Source organism: Tenrec ecaudatus, chromosome 14 (assembly GCF_050624435.1).
Source record: "Tenrec ecaudatus isolate mTenEca1 chromosome 14, mTenEca1.hap1, whole genome shotgun sequence".
Taxonomy (NCBI): domain Eukaryota; kingdom Metazoa; phylum Chordata; class Mammalia; order Afrosoricida; family Tenrecidae; genus Tenrec; species Tenrec ecaudatus.
Genome location: NC_134543.1, coordinates 70402827 through 70419001, shown reverse-complemented (window position 1 = coordinate 70419001; position 16175 = coordinate 70402827). Strand labels below are relative to the sequence as shown.

At 49.8% G+C, this 16175-nt stretch overlaps 1 protein-coding gene across 1 annotated transcript; it reads right to left on the bottom strand.

The window, feature by feature from the left end:
* Positions 1 to 1013: 1013 nt before the first annotated feature.
* Positions 1014 to 4618, bottom strand: NFKBIA (NFKB inhibitor alpha). Its single transcript, XM_075531456.1, has 6 exons — positions 4180 to 4618; positions 3451 to 3559; positions 2901 to 3111; positions 2505 to 2593; positions 2124 to 2384; positions 1014 to 1574 (listed from the first exon to the last, which is right to left on the bottom strand). The coding sequence occupies exons 1-6, from the start codon at positions 4404 to 4406 to the stop codon at positions 1527 to 1529; spliced, it is 945 nt and encodes a 314-aa protein (XP_075387571.1). The 5' UTR covers positions 4407 to 4618; the 3' UTR covers positions 1014 to 1526.
* Positions 4619 to 16175: the final 11557 nt, after the last annotated feature.

The following is a 16175-nucleotide window of genomic DNA, read 5'->3' as shown; positions in this document are numbered from 1 at the left end:
ATGAACGAAGATGGGCTTAGAGATGGGGGCCTGCTGGCAACTGTCAGCAAAGTGCCACTCCTGAGAAATGTCCATCGTTCTGCGGCAGGCTAGCCTCTGCAATGCCATGCTGACGACTGCTGAATGACCCGCCTCCTTCCCCCTCCCACTTCGAAAGCCCTACTAGCGAGTGATTGATTTCAGAATGTACTCACATGCACCAGGAATAAAGACATTGCTATTCTTTAATATTGTTCCTTTTGATGTCATAACCAGGATATATAATTAATCTTACCATTCTTACTTTGTTAACCAGGATGTTATAATCAATCCTGCCATTGCGGTTTAATAGCTGTACCCTGCAATGCTCGCTTGCTCTAAAGAATGTTAACATTAACATTGCTATTTTTTGCTTCCGCACCGCCGTGTTTCATAGAGAAGGCCCTGATAAATGAGCCAAATAATTGTGTTTTTTGGTCTTTATAAACTCACTGATAATTCACTCGGGCAGCAGCCTAGCTTTCTCGCAGCCCAGCCACGGCTGAATAAAGAAGCTTCTCCGTTTTCAAGAGACTATAGAGGCTGTCATCTATTTGAACCGGCAGTAGTTCTACGTCACATCTTCCCAACTCTATAAAATGCAGAGTACTCCGCTTTGCCAAACCCCGTCCTCCAGTGGAACAGAGGGTTCTGGAACAGCCTACACCGAGGGGATGAAAGCAATGAGAGGAGTAATGGAGCCACAGCCAAGCTGCACCTCCTCCCCAGAGCCCCCTCCACCCAGCGCCCCAACCTCAGGCTGGGGCTTCCTATTGCTCTCACAACAGCCTCCCACACGCCAGGCTGCAAGGCTGGAGTGCACGGGGGCGGGGAGTGTGCGTGAGAAGCTACTCTCTGAAAGAAAGGGTTACATAGCTGGTTGTGGTGAGTGCTCCCACACCCCCATCTGCACCTGCAGATCAGAGGACTCTCAGAAAAGGGGTCCCGGATCCTCCTGAACCCAACGCTCAGAGAACACCACCCAGGATAACGGTTTGTAAAAATCTGTTTAATAAATATACATCTTAGAAGTACCAAAATAATTACCGACAAAATACACTATATACACCATTTACAGGAGGGTGAACACCAACCTTTCCAAGGAGTAGCTCAAGGTTTAACCCCACGCCACCAAAAGTTTAACACACACCGACTGCCACATGCCAGAGGTCAGCTGGGGTCAGCCACTCAACCCATGGCGACCCAGCCGAAAAGCACAATAAATAAAGTATGGTCCTTTGATCAGTGTGTGGGTGACTCTCCAAATAACTGCCACGAACGCGAGGGCTTCAGAAAGAGGCTTCCCTTGGCACCTGCCCCGTCCTGCTAGTGTCCACACGAAGAACACAATGAGGAGTGACCCAGAAGGACACACTTGGGACCAGGCAGTACAGTGTGGTGATCAGCGTTCCCTCTGCATTTTTTTTTCCTTTTTCTCTTTTTTTAGAAAAATAAAACTCTCTTTTTGTACAAATATACAAGTCCATGTTTCTTTAGACACTTTCCGTTCATAATGCCAGGCGTTGGCCTCCAAGGACACAGTCATCATAGGGCAGCTACAAAGGAGAAGGAAAAAGGCACGTCAGGTTTCTTGAGAGTTACCAAGGATGGTGGGAAGATGGGAGGGTGCGGAAGTGAGCCTGGGACACCACCCCCCATGGCCCAAACACAAGTGAACTTCTGAGAGCGGTCCTCCAGGACGCTTTCCTATTAAGAAGTTAAGCTGCACTAAACAGCAGGAGCCCTGGTGGGATAGTATGTATGAGTTGGGCTGCTCACTGCAAGGTCGGCAGTTTGAAACCCCCACCCGGTCAGAGGGAGAAAGACTTGGCTTTCTGCTTCTGTCAAGGGTTACAGTCCTGGAAACCCACAGGGGCAGTTCTACCCTGGCCTATTGGGTCGCTCTGAGTGGGCATTCCCTTGATGGCAGTGAGGTTACACTACACAGCTTCTCCTGAGATGCTGGTGGTGCCTGCCCAAGTCCACAAGCTGCATTACGCCGGACCCCCTTCGCTCGTGGGGCCCAGAGGGCAGAGTAAGAACGGCTCCGCTCATTGTTTGCCTAGCACTGGACGTTGACGCAGCTCAGCAGAATAGAGACTCACCTCGTCCTCTGTGAACTCCGACTCTGTGTCATAGCTTTCCTCATCCTCGCTCTCTGGCAGCCTCTGCAGGTTTTCTGGGGTCAGCTGGCCCAGTTGTTGCTGTATCCGGGTACTTGGGCGGCCCCAGGTGAGCTGGTACGGAGAGTAGCCCTGGTAGGTAACCCGATTGACGTCCGCCCCACACTTCAGCAGGAGCGATACCAGGTCAGGATTCTGCAGGTCCACTGCAAGGTGGAGGGCAGTCCGGCCATTACAGGGCTCCTGAAACCAAAAGGCATTTAGAGATGTTTGTGGTTAAGCTTGGCATTTTTGTTTAGTGCTCTTTAGGAGTATAGGGTGCTGGCACCGGGCTCCCTCCATCTGGAGGCTTGAAGCACTCACCTGGGCATTGACGTCAGCACCCAAAGACACCAAAAGCTCCACGATGCCCAGATAGCCATGGATAGAGGCCAAGTGCAGACACGTGTGACCTAGTAGAACACATAGAACACAGAATAACCACCTGTTTCCACCTGACACCCAGCTTGAGTAGAACCTCAGACCTATACTTTAGAGGGACAAGTAAGCTTGTCTTCCGAAAGTAGGTTCTAAATGAAATTTGTTTAAAAAGGCATCCAACAGGTAATTTTGTGTATGTATCTTCTGAGCCTTTCCCATGTTGGGAGTTGAAAGTCTTGGCTGGATGCCTGGAGTGGGCTATCTATTGTTGGCAGCCCGCTCCCCTCCTCCGGGTTGCCCGCCCGCCTGCCTACCAGTGGGCAGGGCTGGCAGACTTACCGTTGTAATTGGCAGCCTTCAGGATGGAGTGGAGGTGCTGGGTCTGGCAGGTCTGTGTGAGGACTCCCACACTGGCCAGGCTGCCCTGCTCACAGGCAAGGTGTAGGGGGGTATTTCCTCGAAAGTCCCGCAGCTCAGGATCGCAGCCAGCTCCCACAAGAACCCGAGCAATTTCTGGCTGGTTGGTGATCACAGCCAAGTGCAGTGGAGTCTACAGACAAGAGGGCCAGAGAGAGGATAAGCAGGGGCCCAACGTGCAATCTGGGCTCCCTCGGGCCCCAGGCAGCTCCCAGTTTGGCTTCTGCTGCTTCCTAACCCCCACACGGCAGAGGCCCCGGTGGGCCAGAAAAGCCTGACCAGATGAATGGTATTTTCTTTACTCAGTTGCAGGTTTAGCGATTTGAACGTAAAAGGCCAGGGCAGCTAATGGCCAGTGACTTCATTTAGAAAGATTTGGGGACAATGGTGCTGGAGGCCCTCCTCCCCCTGCACTAATCCAGCTCCACCAAGGGGTCAGAAAGGGCACTGGGCTCGCTGGCGAGTGGCGCACCTGCTGCAGGTTGTTCTGGAAGTTGAGGAAAGCCAAGTCTCCCTTCACTTGGCGGATCACTTCCATGGTCAGTGCCTTCTCTTCATGGATGATGGCCAAGTGCAGGAACCTGACGAAGGGGAGAGAAAAAAAACCCCAGGGGCGGTGAGTGCGCTGCGTGGGGCCAGGGAGGCGCGGGCTGCGGGGGATTGCGCAAGGCCGGGGTTTCTGGAGGCCAAGGCCCCGGTGTTTTCCGCGAGGTTATTATGAGCTGAGTGTTCCTGGCAGGCGCCCAGGGACTTTCCGGGCCCCCTCCCTCGGCGGCGGGCGCCGGCCAGACCGCCCCGCCCTCCCGCCGGCCGGAACGCCCTGTACTTCCCCTCCGGGCCCGGCGCCCGCCAGCGGGCAGCAGCTCCCGCCCCCTTATGCAACCGGGACTGCGCGGCCCCGCCGCCGCCCCGCCCCCGCCGGGAGCTCCCGGACCCCAGCAGGGGCGTGTGGAGACGCCGCTGCAGCGGCGCAGGGGTGCAGCGCCGCCCCTCCTTCCCCGCCCCCCGGGCTCTGCCGGAGCCCCCGGTCGCCCCCCGGCCCTCTCCAACAGGCGGCCCTGCACGGTGTCGGGGTCTGTGCACGAACCCCGGTTCCCGGCCGTGCACCGGCCCAGCTGCCTGGCGGGGCTCCGGCGGCTCGGGCTGCAGGCCCGGGGCCCCCCGGCCCCCCGTCCCGTGCCCAGGCGCGCCCGGCACTTACGAGTCTCCGTCCTCGGTGAGCTGCTGCTTCCAGGGCTCGGCGCCGCGCGGCACCTCCTGCGGCTCGAGGCAGACCTCGCGCAGCTCCTTCACCATCTGCTCGTACTCCTCGTCCTTCATGGAGTCCAGGCCGCTGTCGTGGCGGTCGTCCAGCAGCCGCTCCTTCTTCAGCGCGTCCCGGGGCCCCTCCATGGCCCAGTCCGGGGAGTGCTCGGCGGCCTGAAACATGGCGCGGCGAAAGCTGCAGGCGTCGCTCCCCAGGTGCGCTCGGCCGCGGGCTGCGCGCTTCCTCGCTGTGGCGCTGGCTCGCGGGTAGCACGGCGGCTGGGACAGTTGTGGGCTCGGCAGCGCCACCGCGGCGCCCTATAAACGCTGGCAGGGGATTTCTCCGGGGCGGGGTCAAGAGCGGGGAATTTCCAAGCAAGTCAAACCAGAAACGAGAACTGGCCTCGTCCTCTGCTAGGGGAAAAAAGAAGCCTAAACCCTGTGCTGGGGTTCAACAGAGAAACTCCCTGAGATGAGCCACTGGGGTCATGTACAGGGAACTTTTTGATGAGCGCTGAGTGGCTGGAAAACCCTCCCGACAGATTCCGCCCCCCACTCCCCCAGGTACTTCCCTGCAGCCAGCACCCAGCAATCCTGGCCCCCGTGCAGGACAATCTGCGTTCCCTGGGGTTTCCCTCCAGCACTTTGATTTGGGGTCTGTCTGCTGCAGGCATTCCAAGCACGCAGACCCGCTGGGCGGTTCCTCCTTGGGGTTTGCCAACCTGCAGGCCCTTTCCGTTTTTGTTTTTCTTTTAATCTTTTGAAAACCCAAGAGTGGAAATGAGTGCAGGGATCCATTTCCCCAAACTTCTTGTGCGAGGAAGGTCCCTGCGTGGCCGGCCCACACTTAGCAATGCTGGGACATGGAGGGTTCCCAGGGAGAAGGGATGGAGCCGGTGAGGGGGTGTAAGTGCTTGGAGAACCCCTCAGGATTACTCGGGATTAGCAGCAGTGGAGGAGAAGGGTTTGCTCCAGTATTTGGAAAAGTGCTGAATAGGACCATGTTCCTGCAAATGGATGCCCTTTGTTAGCTATCGTGCAATAACAAAATAACCATAACAGTCTCTCTCTGTTATGCTTGCTTTTAAGACACTACAATTTGCATTGTACTCATGCAGAAAACAAAGCCTGCTTTTTACCCTCAGAGCAAAGAAGAGTGAGGAAAATCAAAGGCTCCATGAAACTGTTAGTTCAGAGGACTTACTGGGCCATACATGCACAACCTCCTCTAACCTGAGACCAGAAGAGCCAGAGGGTGCTCGGCTACCACTGCCAGTCGCTCTGATGCGGATCGCAGTAGAGGTGTCCGTGACAGCGTGGGAGAGAAATGCATGGTAAAATTCAAACTGATTTCAAAAAGACCAGATTTGTTGGTCTGATGGAGACTGGTGGAAGCCCTGAGATGATGGCCCTGAACACCCGTCGAACCTGAATCTAAACTCACTCTGGGAGATCGTGTTTCAGGCAGTCAAGAAGGCAGGCCTATAAGTGAACAGCACCATCTGCAAGGAACATGCTCCTGAGAACAGTCAGCTGCCGGGGACCAACAGAACAATGTTCAGAAGGCAGGAAGGGGCAGAAAAGTTTGGGGTATGGAAATGGGGAACCCAGGGACGAAGTGAGAAGTGTATTGTTGTTACACTGAAGGGATTGCAGTCAATGTCCTGAACCAGACATGCTTAAACTGCTGACCGGGAAATTAATTTGCTCTGTGGACTTCCACCTAACCCACAGTAAAATGTTAAAACAACAAAACAACACACACACACAGAGCCTGCTGCTGGTGTGCAGCTGCTGCTGTTCCAGGAGCATTTGGAGAGGGATGCTGAAGAATTAGATGAACTGCGTCTTACCCTGGTGGGCCCTGAGGGTGGCTAAGAAAGTCACTGTTCAGCAACATGAAGTCAGTGTCACAGCATTGCCCAGCCTGTCTCTGCTGGCCCATACTTGCTGTCCCTGCCCCGAGCAAGGGCAATAGTTAGACCCATCCACTTGAGCCACACCAGGAAGAAAAGGGCATGAGCTCATGCTCTTGAGTTTTGTCTGCAGAATTAGAACTTACTGCTAACTCACCTTCGCCTCCTAATCAGCAACCCGTGACATAAATTCATCTCCTTCTAGAATCGACTCAGGCAAGATAGAGCAGCTTAGATCAGAGTTCTTCAGCATCAGCCCCAGGAGTCCTCTAGCTGTGCAGAGTTTTCTGGTGATTGTTTCAATCATCTTCACCTTCGCCTCCACTGGCCAACCCTCCCCTACTCCCCATCAGCTCCCACCCAATATCAGAATGTAGGGAATCTGGGTCAAGGAGTGGGTCTAAATGTGTTGGTGGTCGTGGGGAGACAAATCAAGAAGTAAAACCTTTAGGGTGGGAGGCGACATGTTAAGATGGAAACTGGCAGGAGTAGACTGCATTGTCTGTAGGCATTATGATATGCAAATACAGCATGGCCAGGCAAGGTGGGACAGGACTGTAAGTAGATTTCAGCTCTAGTCTCCGCTCCTGACTAACTGCACATTAGCTGAGACCAGTTAGCTTTTCTGTGATATACTTGTTTTTAAAACAGTCAAGTGGAACTGGATGCTTTCAGTTCAAAAATGATATTACCTTGTCATGTCTCCCTGTCTCACTCTCAGAGTGACCACAGCTTTTAGACATAGTCTACATGACAGAAAGACTTCAACCCTTCATGCACCACCATGTTTCCTCTCAAACCTAGTCTTGTGAACTCGACATGGTCTCTACTGTTCTAAAAAGAAGCTGCTAGGCAGAGAAATTTGCTCAGGGACTGCATGGCAACTTAGCTAGCCTCTGTCCCAATATACTAATACCCACTGCCATCAGGCCAATCTGCACTCATAGTGACCCCTTAGGACAGGGTAGAATGGCCCCTGTGGATTTCTGACACTAACTATGGGAAAGTGCGATGGGCGGCTGGTAGTTTCATACTTCTGACCTTGCCATTAGCAGCCCAGTGCGTAACCCACTATACCACCAGGGTGCTATCATAAGGATGTTACTTGGAGGACTAAGGTGCATCTGACCCAAGCCATGGTATTTTCAGTGAAATCCTATGCACATGAAAGTTGGACATTGAATCAGGAAGCCTGAAGAGAATTGATGGACTGGAACGATGGACTATGGTGTTGAAGAATCTTGGAAGCATCAGGGCCTGCCCAAAGAACAAACATCTGTCTGGAAAGAAGAGCAGGCAGATGCTCCTCAGAGGCAAGGACGGGGAGACTTCGTCTCACCCACTTTGGATATATTGTCAGGAGAGACCAGTCCATGGAGAAGGACATCGTGTTTGGTAGAGTAGAGGGGCAGTGAACAAGAGGAAGGCCCTCGAGATGGATGGTCCCGGTGGCTGCAGCAATGGGCGCCAACATCAGAACACGTGAGGATGGCCCCGGCCCAGGCGGTGCGTGGTTCTGCGTGCCGACTGGGAATCAATCTCGATGGCACCTGGGAGTACTCCAAGCTATTAGCCAGGTGGCCAACACTCTCTAAAAACAGGACTCAATGCACTATCATTTTCTGCTTTGTTAGGTAAAATAGAGTGCTTCCTTTGTCTGGGAATATTCATATTTTTAAAAATGCATTATTCATGGAAAACCTAACTGCCTCATTTATAAAGACACCTTAGAGGAGGCCTGTTAGCTACAGGTTAAAAATTATTATTAGAAAGAAAACTCCACCTAATTGGAGATTTCCTCAGAAAGGCACCCAGACGGCATTTCTTTGCACCTCTTTTCTGGGTGTGTGTTCCTGAGAGCCTTACTGTAGTGGGTTACGAATTGAGCTGCTACCACAAGGTCAACAGTTCAAAACCACCAGCTGCCCCACGGGATAAAGACGAGGCTTTCCACTCCCATAGTTCTTCTATTCTAACCTGTCCGCTTTTAGTCAGAATAGACTAGGTGGCAGTGAGTTCTGAATTTCAGACCTGGTGCTTTTTATTCTTGGTTGTTTAGTGAGCCACCTAGTGGTAAGATTTAGGCCCAGGTGTTTCCTGATTTGTCATAGCGCTCCCCCACCCCCAACCCCACCCCGATTTGGGGAGGTACAGAGCCTTGGTGACCTGTCATAAAGTGGGAATTCCCAAAAGGTAACTTTGTTTTCCTGCAGCCCTGGAGACAGCTGGTTACATAATGTGATCCAACAGGTGTTCTTATCTTATGTGTGTGTTTAAAATCAACAAATGTTTCTACTTCGAGGGTGTGTGTGTGTGTGTGTGTGTGTGTGTGTGTTTTGCGGGGAACAATCTTGGAAATCAGAAAATAAGAACAAGGGCCAGAGAAGACAGTAGGGTGGGCAGGTGGGGAAGGGGTTCTGTTTTCTGTTGAGAAAGAATTTGATGGACTCCTCAGGACTAAGATTATACGTCCACACGTCAATGTCACATGTCTCAGCTAACCTAAAAAACCAACAACCTAAACCTCAATGCCAGTGAGTAGTTGCCTCCTCATAGTGAACGCGTAGGGCTGGATAGATCGCCCTCTGTGAGTTTCTGAAACTAGAGCTCCTGCGGGAGCAGAAAGCCCCATTTTTGTCCCAAGGAGAGGCTGGTGGTTTCAAATTGCCGATCTTGCAGTTAGCAGTCCGGTGTGTAACCGCTAGCCACCAGGACTCCGATTTAAAGCTGTTGTAGCCTTAGATAACTAATGCACAATGCCACTAGCTTTCTCCCTGTTAGTGCAGAAGGCAAATATGTTACACTCCGGGGTTGCGTTGTGTGTGTGCGCCCTGGACAGAGCCCAGGGAAGGGCAGGTGGCCAGGGATGCTCCCTGGGCTTCCTGGGGGCCCAGAGGAGCGCTCTGTGGGAAAGGAGCATCACCTTCATGTGCTTGTCCCGTGAGGGGAAGTGAAGTAGGGCCTGAGCCTACTGCCTGAAAGGCCCGAGGCCTGCATGGTGGAGACTTTCTGGCAGCTCCGTCAGGTGGTCTGACATCCTGGGATTTTTTAACACCACAGGCAGGGTGGTCTTGGCCGGTTAACCCTAACATTCTTTTGGCCCCAGAAATTGGGATTCCTAAGTCAGACTCTTTGCCACTGCAGACACCAAGGCTGGGATAAAGAGGAGCCGTGACCGAGTCCCTGAAGGCAAGCCTGGCAGGACCACTCCAAGGAGCAGCCCGGCTGGCTGCCGGCTCCCTTGTGAATTGGTGAATGGAATTTTCTGGGTCTCCCTCATGCTCAGTCTTATTTCTTCCTCCACTGACGAGCAAGCTCCTACATTTCCCTCAGAACTGAGCCCACCCAAGCTAGGTATCATTCCTCACTGAACTAGGTTCTTGTTGCCAGAGGTTTCTGCGCTTTCCTGGGAATCATCCCTTTAAGGGATCTCACCGTCAAACCCCTCCCCACGTAGGAGCCGGGCATGAGCCATGGGTCCAGTGGGCAGTGGGCTCCCACAGCCTCCAGGGGACGCCCCTCATCCTCAGCTCAGGCAGTGTATGCATGCAGGACTTGGGCTCAGGAAAGGAAAAACAACAAACCTACAGGAAAATGGATTTTCATGTGAAAACCTTTAAAATTGTGAAGACCAAAAAACAATGAAACCCCATAAAAAATCTTATAGCCAGATAAAGCCCACCCAAACCCACTGCCATCAAGTAGATCGTGACTCAGGGCGACTAGGACAGAGTAGAGCTGCTCCTTCGGTGTCCGACCCTGTCCATTTTTGTAGAAGCAGACAGCCTCATCCTTCTCCTGAGGGGTGGCGGGTGGATTTCAACTGCTGACCTTGCAGCTAGCACCCGGTGGCTTAACCCAGGGCACCACCAGGGCCCACTGGTGACAAGCCCCTCTTCAGCCAAGGCATGGCCTTTTCCTGGTGTTGGGGAGAGCGCAACTACTTTGAACCCCTCTTCCTCCATCAGGCGTCCCTGCTCCTGGGGCTTGGGAGAGCCTAGCGGATGGATGGATGGAGTTTGTCAGTCTGGTGAGTGCAGGTCTGCTCCTGAAAACCAGGACCCACCACCTCGAATGCCTGGAAGAAGTCCAGGGTGGGGGGATACAATGGGCTGCCAGCTCCCTAAGAACCCAATGGTGGGCACCTGGAAGAAAGGCCTGACAGGCTGCCTCGGACGCCTTAGGGACCACAGCTCTACTCTGCACACACAACTGCACCCCGAGTTAGAATTGACTCCATAGCAGGCTAGAAGCCTTGGAAAGCGTGATCCCTGTGAAGAGCAATTATCCACAGCATTAAAATGTAAACGACATGTAAGGGGTCCAACACGAGCTTTGTTGCCCCTTCCCTCCCAAAGAGAACTGCTCCCCGCCCTTCCTTCTTTTCCCAAAGCAAATTCTTTCATCAAACATCTGTTGAGGGGCTCCTGCTTTTCTGGTGCCTTCTCTATGTGCCCTGCCTGCCTGTTGGGTAACCTGCTGTGAGCGAGCGGAGGAGGAGGCGGCCTGCACGTGCACCCTTGGCCAGCATTCCTGGCTCTCCCTTTTCACTGTTTGTCGGCAGTAACCAGGTAATATTTATAGGTGTGTAGGATGGGTTGTTCTGCTGGGTTCAGGGAGGAGTAGCTGGCTCGGGAAGGTGGGGCTAAGTTTGTTTGTTATTTTGTCTTGGGAACAAATTCATCCTGAATTTAGTCAAACTATGAAGAGTCTTAGCCCTGGACACATCCCACACAAGCACCTGGTACTCAGCAGGATCTGAGACCAAAATTACCCAACGGCCCTGACCTTGGACCGCATGGTCATGTGCGGGGCTAACAATCCCATTCAGCGCAACCACAGACACTGTGGGGAAGCACCCACCTCTTCCCCTGTGCATGGTCTATAGTCTTAGGGATCTTAGCCCAAGGTAAGCAGAATCAAAGCTGCTAAAAGATTTGTTTTAGATTCCAAATAGAGTCAGGACCTAAGAACCTTGATCTCATTCTCCCAAACCTACTACCAGTCTCTATTCTCTGCAATAGAGCCCCAGATACCTTGAATAAGTACTAGAAGTATACTAGATTTATTTCGGAGACTTAGCATCTACTAATGGGGAAGGTCAACTATTTTTTTAAACCATGTAAGCTGACTTTTAAGTGGTGAAGCACATAGAAATGGAGTGGAGAAGAACCACAAACAAAATGTAGGAGCAGGGAGAGCGCGGGGCTTGGCTTGGAGCATTTTTTCTATATTACCAGGTCTTAGCTGCCAGAGTCCAGTCCCGTGACTGTCACATATTCCTTCTGGATAAGTCATTTAGCTCAGTCAGGAGTGCTCATCATTTCCTATACCCTAGGTCTGTTTCTAGGATAACGCGAGATGAGTCAGTAAGGGTGCAGTATAGCAACGATGAAACACAACTTTCCTCTAGTTTCTAAATGCTTACTTCCCTCCTCCCCCAATATCGTGATCCCAATTCTACCTTACAAATCTGGCTAGACCAGAGGATGTACACTGGTACAGAGAGGAACTGGAAAAATAGGAAATCCAGGACAGATGATCCCTTCAGGACCAGTGGTGAGAGTGACGATGCCGGGAGGGTGGAGGGAAGGTGGGGTGGAAAGGGGGAACAGATTACAAGGATCTACATCTAACCTAAGGTAACCAGTTTTCCTTTTTTTTTTTTTTTTGTAACCAGATTTTAACATTGGTAAAGCAGGACACCATTAAAAGGGGTGGTGGTTCTTGATTAAAAATTTGGTGTATATGGAGCAACAAAATTTTCATAGAAAGCAAATATAGTATTGTAATATATTTTTAAAAATTTCAACATAAGTGCAATTTACTAATATAATATATTAAAATTATGTATAGTATTATTTTATTCTTTGGCATATTTCTTATTTGAGTGAATTTTTAAAATGGATTGCTGTCATTTAAAAGGTCATGAAAATTTTCACAAGAATTTGTTAAATTATATTTCACACATAAAATGACTTTCAAAGTCTCAACACTTAATTGTGATTTTTCTGATGTCCACACTTTATTTACTGTAGCAAAAACGCGTTTGGTCGCAGCATTAGTTCCTGGTAAGGACAGTGCGTAGTCCACAATTTTTAGTGCATTATTGTATGGAACATGGTTTGTTTCAAAATGATGAACTATTTCTAACCATTTGTTCTCTATTGTGATTTTTGCTGATGCCCAAGATTTAACCTTTTCCTTATCAATATATATTTTTAATAATTATACTTCATTTAAAAGATCATTTTTGGAAATATTACTATATGGGAAATTTTGAGTAATATGATCGAATGATTTTTTCACATCATTCCAATTAAGTTCTTGTTTTAATGTAACCCAATGAAAATGTTCACTATCATTGTAATGTACCGTCCACTCTGCTAAATAATCTATGCAGTTACTATAGAACTTTTTAACATGATTCATGGTATCTGCGTGATTTTTGCACCTTGTTCTTCTAGCTGGTTTGTACTAAACCCCAAACTGTGGGAATGGGAAGAAGGGGAGGCACTGTGGGGCTATTCCAAAAGCAGAACATATTGGCTACAGGGATTACAGGAGAAGGAACAATCAGATCATCGAGGAGGATAGTTAATGGAAGAAAATTATTTTCTAACCGCTCTTGACACTGAAATTTTAAATTATTAACTTCATTTGCTACTTCGATTACTGAAATTTTGTCACCTTCAATAAGTTTTATAGCATTTTGAAAAAGAGCTGCTTGATTGTGTACAAACTCTAGCCAAATTTGTGAAGATTATTTTTCAAAAAACTCTTCTAAAATTCTAGGACATTTATCCTGTGATAGAAAGTAGGATTTCAAAGGCTCGTATATTTTCAAAATTCTTTTGACAGCTGGCAAAAGAGCTAACCAGCGTGTTTTACTGTATCCAAGTATTTTTTGATATTCGACTTCCGCAGTTTCACAAAATTCTTTAAGCATTTCAACACGCAGTGTATATATATAAGAATATATATATTAAAGAATATATTTTAATAACAATATTTTCCACATCTATGGGCAGCTGTTTGAATGGTGTTATGTATTATGTATATTCCCTTCCTGTTCTCCCGCCGTTCCCTAGCTTGTCGTGCATTCTTTCCAAAAATTGGGACTTTTTTAAAACGTCGCGGGATGCAGGATAAATTGTTAAAAATCAGGACTGTCCTGACAAAAGTGGGACATCTGGTCACCTTAATAACCCCCTCCCTGGGGAATGGACAACAGAAAAATGGGTGAAGGGAGACATTAGACCATGTAAGATATGACAAACTAATAATAATTTCTAAATTATCAAGGGTCCATGAGGGAGGGGGAATGGGGAGGGAGGGGAAAATGTGGAGCTGATACAGGCTTAAGTGGAGAGCGAATGTTTTGAGAATGATGTTGGCAACAAATGTACAAATGTGCTTGACACAATGATGGATGAATTGTGATACAAGTTGCATGAACCCCCAATAAAATGATTAAAAGAAAAAAAAGAATTATTTTTACTGAGAGAGTATCATGTCACCAGACCTAAAAATGCTTCTATGAGGCAAGTGGGTGGGTCTGAGATAAGCTAAAGGATGTGTGAGAGCTCCACGGGCTGCATCTCAGGAAGCTGAGTGGACCCCACAGGAGACGTGGGTGGTGTCCACAACAGAAGCCCCCCACTCACTGCTGTGGGGTGGACTCCGCCTCAGAGCGACCCACATCTTTCTGCCCAGTGGCCTGTGAGTTCAAACCGCTGACTGTATGGTTAGCAGCGGAGCACTTTAATCACGACCCACCGGGCTCCTTACCAAGACCACTGACCCCAAACCAAACCACAACCACTGAGCCACATCCGGCACTACTGACCCTCTGTAGGGGCTTCACGTCTCTTCATCTTTAAGACAGCAGACAACCATCGCTTTCTCTCAAGGGGTGACAGGTGAGTTTGAGCCACCTATCTACACCTAGCACACAATGCCACCCAGGCTCCTCAGCAGGGTATCTAAAAGAAACCAAAGTCACTGCCAGGGAGCTACTGCCGAGTTATAGCCACTCTGTAGGACAGGGTCGAACTGCCCCTGTGAGTTTCTGAGACTACCACTTTCTGAGACTAGAGAGCCTTACTTGTCTCCCTAGGAGCACCTGATGGTTTCGAACTACTGACCTTGCATTTAGGAGCCAAACTCGTTAACCACTGTGCCACCAAGGCTCCTGAGTAAGTGTCTAGGTCTTGGTAAATAATCTATATGGATATGATGGATAGAGAGGAAGGAAGCATACATAGGAAAGAGCTAGTCACAGTATCGACTGCTGCCTTAAAGGTCCCCACCACTAGGTTACCAAGGCCGTCCCGAAAGCACCAAGTTAGACCTCAGGGCAGGAAAGATGAGGCCCCCACAGAAGAAAGAGAGGAGGCCACCTGGAGAACACAGGGCAAGGGAAGTGCTGTAGAGAACCACGGTGCAGGTGGGAACATACGGTGCTGTCTGCAGCGACATCTTCTGGCCATCTGTGGAATCCCTTTTGTCTGAGAATTTCAGGGAAGTTGTGTTGGGGATGTGTTACTGAGAGGAGATCCTCAGGTTTGTGTCTCATTGACCACAATCCAGAGGGAAATGCCTTCCTCCTCAATGATCTGATTGTTCCTTCTCCTGTAATCCCTGTAGCCAATATGTTCTGCTTTTGGAATAGCCCCACAGTGCCTCCCCTTCTTCCCATTCCCACAGTTTGGGGTTTAGTACACTATAGTACGGGCCCTGCTTTTTTGTAGCTGCCAAATGTAATTTGGTATTCATAGATGTACCGAACACTTCTTAGGGCCAGCAGCCTTGGGGGCTTGGTGGGTTACACGTTGGGCTACTAACCGCAAACCAGTAGTTTGAAACCACCAGCTGCTCCAACGGAGGAAGGTGAGGCGCTTTACTCCTGTAAAGATTTATGATTGTGAAAACCCACCATGGCAGCTCGCCCCGGTCCTTTCGGGTTGCTGCGAGGGGGAACCACCTCCACGGCAGAGTGTGGGTCACTGAGGCCAGTGGGGCATCCAGTGCGTTAGTTCAGAACAACTCACAGCAAACCAAACTCGCTGCCCTTGAGTCAAGAGTCAATGGGTTTCCAAGACTCACTCTCTTACGGAATGGAAAGCCTCATCTTTCTCCCATGGAGCCCCTGGTGATTTTGACCTTGAAATTAGCAGCTCAATGCGTAACCACTTAGCATAGGACCTTAGAAGAGAATGGCGCCTTCCTAAGGGGCTCTAAGGCTGAACTAGTTACAGAAGCAGACTGTGACATCTTTTTCCAGTGGGGCAGCTGGTGGGTTGGAACTGCCAAACTTTGGTGCTTTAATCACTGTGCCACCAGGGCAGCCAGTTACATACACAAGCTCTCTTCTTTCGTCTCCACCACCATTTCAGTAGGTGGGTCCCGGGATGTCTATTTTTAAGGAACCCGAGGCTCAGGAAAGTTAAGCAGCTCAGAAGATCAGAAGCCCCCCAACCAGCATTCCCACCCGTGCCCTCACCTGCCACTCCTGGATTCTCCATTTCTCTCTCTTCCTGCTCCTCTCCATACTCGGAAATGTTGCTTGATTATATTGGCGTAGATGTGCAGATGTTTTCTGTAGTGTTTTCCTTATTAAATAAGTCATTTAAAAATGGAAATGTAGACTCTGGATAGGGCAATATATGACAAAATAACGATGTATAAATTACCAAGGGCACATGAGGGAGGGGGGAGTGGGGAGGGAGGGGGAAAAAAAAAGAGGACCTGATGCAAAGAGCTTAAGTGGAGAGCAAATGCTTTGAGAATGATTGGGGCAGGGAATGTATGGATGTGCTTTATACAATTGATGTATGTATATGTATGGATTGTGATAAGAATTGTATGAGCCCCTAATAAAATGTAAAAAAAAAATCCCACTCCAGGTAAAAAAAATGGAAATGTAATAAATACCTGCACATGACTTGAAAATGACACAGAAAGTCAAGCAGCATAAAAGGGTTGTGGCTGTGGTCAGGTGCCACCACCCCGGCGCCAGCTCCCAGGGACCCCA

Coding starts and splice junctions, on each gene's coding strand:
- NFKBIA (XM_075531456.1), bottom strand. CDS start 4,406: ATGTTTCAGGCCGCCGAGCACTCCCCGGACTGGGCCATGGAGGGGCCC. Junction 3,560..4,179: donor CTCACCGAGGACGGAGACTC/GTAAGTGCCGGG, acceptor CCCCTTCGTCAG/GTTCCTGCACTTGGCCATCA. Junction 2,594..2,900: donor GAAGGCTGCCAATTACAACG/GTAAGTCTGCCA, acceptor GTGTTCTACTAG/GTCACACGTGTCTGCACTTG.